Source organism: Notolabrus celidotus, chromosome 13, assembly GCF_009762535.1.
Source record: "Notolabrus celidotus isolate fNotCel1 chromosome 13, fNotCel1.pri, whole genome shotgun sequence".
In the NCBI taxonomy this organism is placed as follows: Eukaryota; Metazoa; Chordata; class Actinopteri; order Labriformes; family Labridae; genus Notolabrus; species Notolabrus celidotus.
Genome location: NC_048284.1, coordinates 20,537,970 through 20,550,570, shown reverse-complemented (window position 1 = coordinate 20,550,570; position 12,601 = coordinate 20,537,970). Strand labels below are relative to the sequence as shown.

At 41.6% G+C, this 12,601-nt stretch overlaps 1 protein-coding gene across 7 annotated transcripts in view; it reads right to left on the bottom strand.

The window, feature by feature from the left end:
* Window positions 1-12,601, bottom strand: part of epb41l2 (erythrocyte membrane protein band 4.1 like 2) — a 72,524-nt gene that overhangs the window by 11,279 nt on the left and 48,644 nt on the right. The window contains exons 10-17 of one of the 7 annotated variants that reach the window (XM_034699659.1): window positions 12,423-12,510; window positions 8,494-8,646; window positions 8,257-8,354; window positions 7,633-7,805; window positions 6,804-6,889; window positions 2,976-3,029; window positions 2,802-2,837; window positions 30-197 (exon numbers count right to left, since the gene is read on the bottom strand). In XM_034699659.1, the coding sequence (XP_034555550.1) occupies window positions 30-197; window positions 2,802-2,837; window positions 2,976-3,029; window positions 6,804-6,889; window positions 7,633-7,805; window positions 8,257-8,354; window positions 8,494-8,646; window positions 12,423-12,510 (856 nt within the window). Of the gene's footprint in view, window positions 1-29; window positions 198-2,037; window positions 2,098-2,801; window positions 2,838-2,975; window positions 3,030-6,803; window positions 6,890-7,632; window positions 7,806-8,256; window positions 8,355-8,493; window positions 8,647-12,422; window positions 12,511-12,601 lie in introns of all 7 variants that reach the window. The other 6 variants (XM_034699660.1, XM_034699661.1, XM_034699663.1 and 3 more) reach the window with 6 other exon arrangements.

Genomic DNA, 12,601 nt, shown 5'->3' with positions numbered 1-12,601 from the left:
GCTGACACAGAAACATCCATCAGACGTACCACTTGTTGCTGCTGAACACGTATCGTTGTAGCAGGGGAGGAGGTGAGACGTTTCTCCCACTGGTTGGGCTGAGGAGGAGAGGGAGGTGGCGCCTCCATAAAGGAGCGTTTTAGCTGGCTAATGCTAGCTTGGTGTTTCAGGACCTCGTCTTGGGTCTTATCATGGTCCTAATGAGGGAGTGGAAGGGGAGGGAGGAGAGTAGGGCGGGAGGGTGGGGGGGAAAGGGGGGAAAGTAAATGATGAATAAGTATGGATAAATGAGGGGTGATGGGAGGAAGGAGTAGAGGAGATGGGGTAAAGTTGTGGGATGTAGGACAGAGGTTGAAAGGGTGAGGGGAAGGAAAGTGAAAGTGTGGAACGAGATGGATTTAAAACAGGAAGAGACACAAAAGATTTAGTGGATGGATGGCAGGATGAAAATAGATGAAAAGGGAAGGAGGGAGGCAGGGAGAGAAGGATGGTAGGATGAAAGAAGAGAGGGATGGGGAAGGGGGGAACAATTTGGATCAACAGGGCACAGGAACATTAGTCTGTCAATCAGGAGGAAGACAAGATGAATGCCCTGCCTTACTGCAGCTGTTCATACAGACTTGAATTTAGCTGCACATATGTGTTTCGGTTGTTTTTGTGCATGACAGTCTGTGTGTTCATTTGTGTGTTTATCAGCAGGCTGCAGTGAAACAGGGCCTCTCCATCTTGTTCAGGAGTTTCTCCTTAAATCGGATCAGGAACAAGCAGTGCAGACTGTAGAACATGGAACTGATAGTGGTGATCACACTGAGCTCCTCATTTCTCGAAGCCTCTCTATTTCAACCCTGTCCATCTTACTCCTCTCTTTTCACTCAGAGATGGAAGTGACTCACTATCAGTCCCATGTTGCAATCAAAGATAAATTGTTGTTTTTTTAGTGTGTTATCAAACCACGCATCACTCAAGGTTGTCAGCAAACCACCAGAAAACAGGAAGAAAGCTTCACTCGTGGGTTAAGGAGGCATGGTTAGTTAGGTTAGACGCAACTGCCTGAATATGATCAACAATCTTCAATCAATCAAGGATTCGGCATGTAATGTAGTACAAGGTCCACAAAACAGCTTCCAACATGCACAGAGCATGCATAAAAATCGCATTCACAAACCACTGACCCTACTCACAAAGCAGCCACTGTGAACACTTCACATAGGAAAATTCCTACATGAGCAGGTTAGAACTGTTGTGTAGCAAAAAATCCATCAAATGAATATTTTGCACATCATTTTACTGGCTGTGTGGGGGCAGAACTAAGTACAAGTTTCACACAGTAAGGTCTTGTAAATTTGTTGACAGTTTAAACATTAAGCTAGCATTGAAAATGCAGTATTTTATATTTTCCTAACGATCTTTTTTAGTCTCAACAAGCAAAAAAGAATGAAAGTATGATTTTAAGATGCAAGTTGGGTGTACTAAAAGTTGGGAGATTTTTCTGTCTGCTAGTCAGGTAGAGTCTGTTGCAAGCTAATGCAAAAAATAAGGTAAATTAACAGTGAAACTGTGACTTTAAATCAAAACAATACGCTTAAAGGCACTAAAACATTTGCAGAGCTGATGGCCACTCCAGAAACAGCTGATAATTCAGTCCATTGTTTTATTCCACTTTTCGTACAGGACGACTTATCACTGCAGTGTTAAATTACTTTTTTTTTCTTTGTTCATCATTTATAAAAAATCACAAAACTGTATTTTAAAAAGCTCAAGTGTTCAAGATGGCTGCCATGAGATTAAGGACAACAGGCACTTAAAACTTTGGATAAAAAATGATTTCAGTTAGACTGGAAATAAAAGCTGGAAATGACTTCATATCCAAATATCCACAAACAAACACGCACGCAGGCATGCACACAGAGCCTGAGAGTGCGAGAGGGCAGCAGTCTTGAACAGTTCAGAGGAAGTTGTAGTTCTGATGGCGTCAGAGTACACAGAAACATGTAATTCTTTTTTTGTTTCAGCCATCAGGCGAACGCCAGTACCAACCTCCAACATTAAATTACTGTGCCTCACATAAATATTGTCCCCATGCACTCTCATTGGACTCTGTAAGGTAGACATACAGCAAAATGAACAAAATAAATCAACTGTAATAAATAATGAAAATGAATCCTTATGGAAAAACAGCATTAGTCAATAAATATATATTACGTATAACTAGTAAATAAAAAGGGAATAAATCAGGTGGTGAGAGCCAAAACTCCCAAACTTTGATAAAGACTTTAAGATGGGTACAAGCACAATTTAGAACATGTTTTTTTTTTCATTAAATGCAATGCTATAACTATTCGTACTCATGTTAACACATACAGAATTCAGAGTATTCAAGACATCACAACACCAATACATGCAGACACAATCAACAAAAACCAATGTGTATTCAGCGAATCCCAGCAACAGTGATAACCCAGAAACCAAACTGAAACTGAGAAACCATAAACAACAGCAAAGCAGCCCACAGTGACGAGGTAAGGTGAAAGTGCCCTGTTCAGGATCAGCTTTTGAACTCAGGCCCAATCTGAAACCAAAGAGTGTGAATGGGAACATACTTCTGACTAAATAAAGGAGTTTCTTTTTTAGGATGCTTTGTTTGAACAAGCTTCAGATTGGGTCTGAAGTAGCTGAAATTCAAAAGCTGACTGTGTCATCATGCTGGGGCAACTTCACCAAAAAAGAGGGAACCAAACCAACAAGGGCAACTGATCGACAGACCAAATACACCATCAAATAACTAATAACAGTGTATGAACCTGAGAGGGGGGGAGCTCACTGGCTCCGGGTGACTGCTGAAGGGGGAACGTCAGGGAGAAAGTGAGGACAGGTTAGGATTAGTGAATGAATGCTCCGCTAAATCCTTACACCGTTCAACGTCCCACACCCAAGATTTTTGCAAAGCATATTGAGTAAATACAGGCCCTACAGACCTGGGTGGGCGCGGCCTCCGCATCACCAGGGCTCAAGTCCACCTCCTTAACCTTCTTTTTTGTAGTCATGGGGACAGCAGATACGATACAATGAGGGGGGGTTGGGGGTACGAAGAAAGAAAAATGTGAAATGGATGATGGGAAAAGCTTGTTTCCTTTCCCAAGGTGTCAGGAAGAGGTACTGCTGGTCATGTGACCTTTGCACTTCAAACCCACAGGAGCAGTGACATGAAAGGAGGCTGACATGGTCGGTAACAACAGACAGCTGCTGATTCACAGACTCTGTCAAAGTGTACTCCACTCATGTGATGCTTTTCAGCATTCTATGCAACACTTTCGCAAGCCATATCAACAGCTCTATTGCTGACAAGCCGACACAAATGTATTCAAAATGTGTCTCATACCACATCCGATTTACTGTCTCTACAACAAGTTAAAAGCTACGACTAATACAGCTCCTGTTAAAGTTTGAAAACCCAACTTAAACTGAAGGAGACTTGCGGTTTGTAACTGAGAGACTATGCCAGGAGTCTTTCCAGCGAGACAACGCCAAATAGGCCAACTACAAAATGTACATTAAAGTTTGACTGTCACAGCAAACAGCGAGCAGGTATTGAGGGGAGAGTCCTGAACATCAGGTCTTTGGGTGTGTGTAACACTGTTTACACTTAACATTCATTAGCAGAGTTATACAAACCAAAGCGCTTTAAGTGCCGACAGGGTTTAGAGGGGGGGGGGGTTACTCTATCTATCCTTCTTATCTGTCTGTACAGCTAAAACATCGAAGCTTACTCTAATCTATCACTGCCGCTTTTTCTCTGCGTTTACTAAGTTAAATGCAGTAATTGTGCGTTATTTATTGCATTATAAACAATAAGTGCTTGTGTACCTCGCATATCACAAATTTGACCTCTACATTAGTCTTTTCTGAGAATGACAACATTGGATTTTTAAAGCTCCTGTCAGGAGTTTTCAGATGCATATGGAACAGTGTGACATTAGTATTTGAGCTGAAGCAATCTCAACCATCAGCATAGGATTGATTACTTTGATTAGGTCACTTTTGATGCCTGAAACTGCTGCAAAGAAGTACAATATGCGGCTTTGTCCACGGGGGGGGGGGCAAAGTTCCTCACAGGAGCTTTAAACATTAAAATGTAACTGTGTTGTCACTTTTTCCTTCTTTAACATTCCCTGTACAGTTTATAAATCTCTTAATATACCTACTTTGTCTCTATATCTTGTCCTTCTTTATATTTTCTCTTTTTATAATTATTAACTTTTTATTAACACTGCTTTTTAATATTTTGTTTGATCTTACTTATTCTTATCTTTGATCTTTTTAACAATAAACAATACAGTTAAAGTTGGGAGGGTGCAGGGATGGTTACAAAAGGACAATATTAGGTTGTGGGAACAAAAGGAGAGAGGTGTGGGGTTGTTTGGCCGTGCATGTTGTGCGTTTTTATGCAGCAGGATCGCACATCTCTTGCATCCAGTTGGCGCTCGCTGGATGCCTGCTGCGTGGAGGTGTGTGTGCCGGTGTGAGGGGGGACGCCGGACTGCTGAAACCAGAGCTCAACTGATCCTCGGGGTGATTGTTTGAAGTTTCAGTGACAAACATCGGCAAAGCAGCCTTCCTCTGACTGGAAACCACGTTCTCCAGGTAACACAGGGTCAGGCCGAGGGGCGTGGCTAAAATCAGCGCCAGGATTAGCGACTGGCTCGCTGTTAGCATCACAAGCAGAAGGAAGGTGACTAAGAGGGAGGGCAGGAAGAGAGGGGAGGGGTTCAGGAGGTAGTGATGCACGGATGGAGAGAAGGTGGAGAGAGTCGGGAGTGGGCGGGATGGAGGGAGAGCGAGGAAATAAGAGGGGAGAGAGGAGGAGAGGATTGCAGGACAGGTAAGAGAAGAAATGGAGGTCAAATATAGACCTGTTGGGCGCCATTGAATGAAACTTGAAAATTTGGCGGGCAGATGATTTGTAATAGCTGCCACAAAACAAGTCCATTTTGACAGCAGGCTGTTAAGAATCTGGCGGATTTTAGATGTTGCCATGTTAGAAATGATAAATGAGGGGGTGTTGACGATCATCATCTTTAATTTCCCTGCTGATTTTGACACAAGCTTGGACACAGCAGAAGTAAAACACCCCAGTTTCTTTGTCAATCTTGAAAAAAGCCTTGTGGGTCGACGCTCATTTCCATTCTCCCAAAAAAATGGCAGAAGGGTCAGCATTAGAGACACGTATTTAACAACACCCCTCAGACAGAGCCAACGCAACCACTTAGATGATCCAGCTGCAGCTCTGGTTTCAGCAAGGCAACCTCCTTCCATAACCAAAAACTCTGAACTGTGTGTTTCTGAGCTCGTGATTGGTGGGTTTTCGAGATCGGCCTGATCGGAGAACAGAGGGGAAGTGTTTGAGGGGTGGATCCAAGGAGTGTGTGAGGCGGCGGCCGTGTCGTCGACGTGGTCGTCGTCTTCAGAAATGTCAGACAGGCCATTGTCGAGCTCAGAGATCGAGTCGAGGGAAGGAGGGATGGAGGAGAGCGAGGATGAGGAGGAGAAGGAGAGAGGGAACATGAAGATTGACTGATGGGGGTGAGACAGTACACACACACACACACACACACACACACACACACACACACACACAGACACACACACACACACACACACACACACACACACAGGGAGAGAAGAAAAGACAACACATAGGGGAGGGAGAAAGGAGAGAAGAAGAGTATGCAGGAAAGAAAAGGAGAGATGTTGCACACACGTTCACAAAGTGTGAGATCAAGCAGTGAAGAAAAATTCAACCCAAAATAAAAAGACATAATGTGCATCAAAAATATCATTTCATTTGTCATTATTATGAAATGATAATCGGAGTGACGGCATGCAAACGTGGAGTGATAAAAGCAACAACAACAAATAAAAAAACGATGAAGCCAGTGAAGGAGAAAGAGAGAGGGAAAGAGACACAACATTAGTCAGTGAACATCACAACAAACAGGTTAAAAAGTGAACACAGCAGGGTGTGAGCTCAGTGCAGAGTACAGCTGTGTGCAGAAACAGTCTCAACAGAGGGCCACCATTTAACAAAGGCTAAAACAAAGAGTCATTTTCACAGTGCTGGGAGTGAGAGAGCGCCAAAGAGGGGGGGAGTGGGAAAGTGAGGGGGGGCAGGAGGAGCAGGATGCATGCTTTGCTACAGAAAGTTTGGAAGAGAGTTACCCTAAGCTTCATTTGGAAGTAGACAGCATCAACGCAAATGCTTGATGGAAGGTTCAATGTCTTGTTTTTCAGTTCCGAGATGGGGACGACCAGAACGTTAAGTTTCCAATAAAGAAGAATGCCACCTTAAGGGCTCTTATTGTCTACTTATATAGGTAACTCCGACCGTTATGAACAACCAGATTACAGCGCAGTAACCCCCTGGTGACTAGGCGTGGCTTCAGTGTCGTCTCCTGCTGCCAGCTTTGATTCTAGGCTTTCATTTCCCGTGCGCTGACAATTTTCCTTTTTCATTATCTCTGCAGATTTAAGCTCCATCCTGTTCTGTCTTTCCTCATGATGTGCAACATATACAGAGAGGATGTTCCTCTGAGATACTGTGTTACTGCCTCCTCCTGAGTGATACCCAATGCAGAGTATCAACCCTGGAAAAATGCATGTAGTTATAATGTTATAATGAACGATTGTTTCCATCCTCCCTTGAACACAACATCTCTCTAATATGATACAAAACACATTAACAGTTCCTGTGGGACAAGACAGACTCCAAGTGTTCATATATGCACATGTGACCAAACAACACACACCTTAGAGTCAGAGTGGAGCTCCAGGTGGGGATCACGTCCATTCTCAGCCGTGTCCCTGCCGGCCTCGGTTATGCTGATCACTGGTGCTGCAGAGGAGCGACACGCCCCAAGAAAAAAAAAATCAATAAAACATAAACAGAACCTCTTCTCTTCTTCTGCAGACAGATATTCAATTTGCTTATTGATCAGGATCACTGGCTTGTATATCCTTCAGAGGTATTAATGTTGTAGACACACTTGCTTGCAGTGAAGCTAAATGTCCACTAGGGGGCAATGCAAGACAGCAGAGTAACCTGACAAGGAAGCATGAGGTGGGATCTGTGAAACAAATCCTAAACCATAAGAAGATTATTTTCAAAAATCAATATTTAATATCTTTAAGTCAAGGATTTCTTAAATGAATATAAAGATTAATGCAAAATTAGCTCAGAAGTACTTAAGTTAAATCTTTAAACGTGATCTTGTTTTTCTGACTGTGCTGCTTGTAATGACAGACTTTTTAAGAGGATATGTGATTGCTCTCGGCCATAAATGCATTATTCCACCCTTTTTAGGACCTTTCCTTTCAAATACACAATTTTCTTCTTTCTCTTCTCTTCTCTTTCTTCATCTCTCACTGTGTGACAGGAAACATATGCTGAGGCTATTTCCTGTATCTGGTCCCTCACCAGCCATGTTCATCCAAACACTGACAGAAACACTGGTAACCACGACCCTTGTTCCATCTGCCCCATCATTCCTCTTTTCATCTGCACGTTCACTCCTTTCATAGTTTTGGGAGAACAAGGGGGAAAATCTGGAATCTGATTTATGTGAGTGTGTGTTTTACCTCCGTCCAGACTGCGGCTGATGCGTTTGGACGAGGTGCGTTCAAAGTTGGGCGCAGGTCGGTCTATGAGGGAGCTGGCCACGCGGGTCTGGGCCTGAGTTCGCCCGCTGTAACGGAACTTGGAGCCCAGAGTCAGGAAGCGGGCCTTAGTTGGGGGTTCTGGTGCATTTAACCTGGAGAGACAGAGAGAAAGGGGGAGAGAGGGAGAGAGAAAATATTGGGGATTTACTTTGTAATAAAATGTGACAGTAAGTATTGTATGGGGAGGCACTTTCTCCCTGCACAGGATATTAAAGTTTATTCCTTTCTTCTAAAGCAAACACGCTTAAACAGAGAAACAATCAGAAACACTATACACTCCTGGCAACTACATACACAGCAATGATAGGCACCTGCTTCATAAGTGTGTGAGAGTGTGTGTTTCGCCTCAGGTACCAGACTGGTTAAACAAGCACAAAATATTCCCTCATGTTCTGGAAAGAGAGCCGGTGTATTGTTGAGCCTTTAAATGTCTCTATCTAGCGTTACCAGACAAGTTATTCTGATGACCATGAATGCTAAACTGAAAATCTCAAAAGGCCATGTGTATACACGGTGCATGTTTCATTTGCGGTGTGTGTTTACCTGAAGAAACTGTGATTCTCTACACAGACTTTCCACAGTCTTTTGGCAGATCGATGGTTCTGCAGCTTGAATCCCACCGTGCTCTCGAACTGCTCAGTCTGTCAGAGAAACAAACAATTTTTAAGACCCGTCCGCAGCAGTAGAAGCTAGACGTGCTCTTTTCTTTCAACACTGAATGGAATCATCTTAACATGATGTGGCCCTGTTGTCACAGGTTTTCTGTGTTTGTTTACATACCTCTCCTGGTCTGATCTTGATGTAAAAGTTGTTCCTCTTGTAGGATATCTTCAGGATTTTGGGCCAAGCGAAGCGATTTATCCGAAGTCTGTCTTTGTAAACCAGCAGTCCATTGGCACACACACCGAGCATGATGTCCACACCCTCAGAATCCTGTGATAGTCACATTCAAAATCAGAGGTGTCAAGCAACAAAGTGCAAAATACCTTGTCACCTTACCTAAGCAGAAATTGTGGATATCTATACTTTACTGGAGTAATTATTTTTCAGCAGACTTTTTACTTCTACTCTTTACATTTTAAAAATAGCCTTGTTACTCTTATTTCATTTCGGCTTGTTTTCATTCCGGCTTGTCATCGTTCAAAAAAAACACACAAAAAAACAAAAACACATCGAGATAAATCACGCCATCCAAAAAGAGACCAAGTTTCTTACTCTTTACATTTATGCGCGTGTTGTGATAGTGTCTTAATAAAGTAATCAAACATTTTGGCTAGCCTAGATTAGTTTGAAGCGATCTAGCCTTCATGTTGAGTAAGACCCTATTGGTCAACACCAGCTGTTCCAGATCTTGAATGTATGTGGGTGCTTGATGCTTGGATGTACATAATTCCAATAAAGGCAACATGCCTGTGAAGTTTGACTCTTTTGCACCATTACAATACTTGTAGGCAACTAGTCATCATATCTTCTGCTCCATGAAACACGTTAATGCTCAGTAGTACACATATATGTTCTTTAATGTATTTGCATTTTACTAAAATGAGTTCATTTTCAATAGGCACTAATGCAGCTGAAACAGGTGCAATCCAAATATTTCAACATTAACATATTAATATAACATTATAGTCATTATGGCCTTGAGAAACATGTTTTTTTGGGAGGTGGGGTAGTGTACTAAAGGCCCCTGTGGTGCAGCCTAAGCTTTTGTCCTTAATGGCATTTTTGCCCTTACATTACTTTTACCTTTATACTTTAAGTAGTTTTGAAACCAGTACTTTTACACTTTTACTTGAGTAAAACGCTTGAGTTTATACTTCAACTTCTACAGAAGTCTTTTTAAACCCTAGTATCTAAACTTCTACTTGAGTAATGAATGTGAATACTTTTGACACCTCTGTTCAAAAAATGAATAAAACACATTTTAAAGAAACAACAGATGAATCTCTTTGACAAATCTGCATATGCCCCCTCTTCCTCTAAATCAGATTATATACTGTACATCAATTGATTTTTAAAGTAGCCAGCTAAAGGTCAACAGAAACTCAGTTAACCCACACACACGTACTGTCACAACATGGTTAGCTGACAGGCTAACTCGCTAACAAAGCTTTTAAGTCCAAGGCCATCTGGTTAATGGTGAGGGGGGGTTATCGATCACAGCGGTCAATTAACAGGAAAAATCTGTTGGGCTAATGGGGGATGCAATATATTGATGGTGGACAGTTTTACTGGAGCACACAAACACATCACATGGTCTTGGCATGTTATCGTCCCCCCATCGATCCCTGTGCTCCCAGTGAAGATACATTTAGCACTTTGGCTCAGACACACTGACTGAACAGGAGGAGTAGGGAAAGAGGTCTCCATTAGCGTTCTGTGGTTTCTCTGAGAAGAAAGTTCTTCAGCGGAGGAGGAGAGATGGGAGGGGTGTACTTCATTCTGAGATGCTAGAACCAGAAACATGAAATATGAAAATATGAATGAAAATATAGGGATCTGAGCGTTTAGCTAAGTTTAAGACAGTCAAAATATTTATTCGTAATTGTATTAATATAGGCCCACAACGTCGACAGCAGGGAAGCCAGATTGGGAAGATGTAGCACTTTTGCATACTACACCGGTGTTCTGATTTAATGAGCTACCGTGTTAATTGGCAACTTTTATCTGAATGGGTTTGCAGATGTTGATTCAGAATTTACTTGTCAGCTTACTAACAACTAAACAAAGAAGCATCCGTTGAGAGACTCTCTTTATTTAAAGGTTGCTGTAACAACGATAACTACAAACAAAGAAGAAGAAGAGTGACCACTTCATAGGGTAACTTGTTCGGCCACAGCACCGGCTTTTACGTTGCTGTCTCTGTATGTCTGTAATATCTGTGCCAGCTGAGAGGGCTTTTCCAGCTGCTGGACCTAAATTACGTAGACTGAGGTCTGGACTTTCACAAGAGCATACAGACGTCATGATTTCACTGAGCAAAAATGTTTCATCAGTTAAGTGAGAATAAAAGTGTGGCTGGTGACTTTCTCTAATTTTTAAATGTCAATTTTATATTCAGAATGGTGACTTTTATTTACTTATTTGAGTAGTTTAGTTTTTTCTTGATGCCCCTGATTCCTTTCCCTCTTTTTGTTCAAGTTAAAATGTATCATTCAGTATTCTTTATTACGTTCCTTATTCCTGTATCTACTTTTTAAAAGTTGATCATCAAAACTGTACATAATTTGTTCCTTCACCCACAGTGACACGTCCATTCCCCAATGCAGGGTCAATACGTTTCCTATAACCATCAAACATTAGCATCTTAATTGGCTTCAGTGGTGTTTGTACATTGTTAAGGCTATTTTGCTTTATATATAGCACTGAGATTGATTGATTGTTCCCTATAGAAGCAAACTCAAGACCTACCTTTTTAGTCTCGCTTTTAACTGAGTTTCATTCTTAAAACATTTATTTATTTATTTGTTTGTTTGTTTGTTTATTTATTATCTAGTTCACATTTTAGTCACTTTTATTCTATTTTATTTATTTATGTACTTTTTTTTTGTTTAAGTATAGCATCTTATTTTCTTTTAATGGTTTAATATTTTAGTGTTTTATTATCCTACAAATGTATTTTATTTTGATCATGAGAGCATTTCCTCAGTTCGGTCAGCAACTTCTTTTTTATTTTTCATTTATTTATTTTATTTTTATTGTTTTTATTATTATTGTTGCATATATTGTGTTCTTCACCTTAGGATTGTTTGGTGGGTTTGGGTCGGGGCTGGGGGTGGGATCTTTTTCTTAATTTATTCTATTTTACAATGTCATTGTATAAAAAGTGCTTTATAATAAAGTCTGATTGATTGATTGTTTGAAAGTGTTGTTTAATGTCTGTATAAAACATTCAATCCAAGAGGAAGGTCTATAACCACTCTAACATCCTGTTATCAAACACAGACACATCCAGACATGATGACTTGGAATAAATGTGGCCAACAGTGCAACATTCATCCTGTAGTAAAAACAGGAGTACAGATATAGATCAATTTAATAGGATCATAAGGACTGCAGTATTTGACATGTTTCCTTATTGGGCCCTGGAGTCAAGAACGTCGCAGGACAAATTATTGGCACAGGACAGAAATAGATCTGCCCCTTGAATTCCCACAACTTTGGTATGCTGTAAAAAAAGATTTCCAACATTTTTAAAAGCTCCTCTCTGCAGCTCTCCTCGTCTCCTGTTTCTCTCTCTGTTGCAAACAAGTGGAGCATGCCCTTAAAGGGGACTCTCCTCTCTTTCTCTTTCAAGGACCTGGCCCTGTTTGCTCTACCCTTGTGTCTCTCTCTGTCTGCCTTTGTCTGCTAGATATCCTCATATCCTCTCTTTCTATTTTCAGACTCCTCTCTCAGTCGTGCACATTTCCCCCCGTTTTCTGCCCGATTTGCACGGAGACACACCAATGTGCTCAGACAAACATGGGAACAGGCACGCACTCTGCTGATGATCTGCTATCCCAGTGAGAGAGACTTGCTGTTCCCATGGCAATGGCCTCCCTGAGTGTTTGTACAGCTGACCCACACTCACACACATACAGATAAACATGCTGAAACACAGACACACTCTCCCCACATCAAAGAAACAGCGCTAATCCCCAGATGCTAGCAACAGAGGAGAAGAAAGAAGAGGGGAGCTGAGGGCTCATTCATTCATTTAGTTTTACCTTAGCGTGGTGCAGGTCCACCCCGAACATGGACAGTTTCTTGGCATTTTCTAGAAACTGGGTGTCGGCCTGTGCTGGTGTCATCCCCCTATTCACACAAGGAAGACACATTTTAACAAACCAGCTCAGATTCACAACAGTATCATGAATCAGCACTATCTGGGTGTATGCTTCATTAA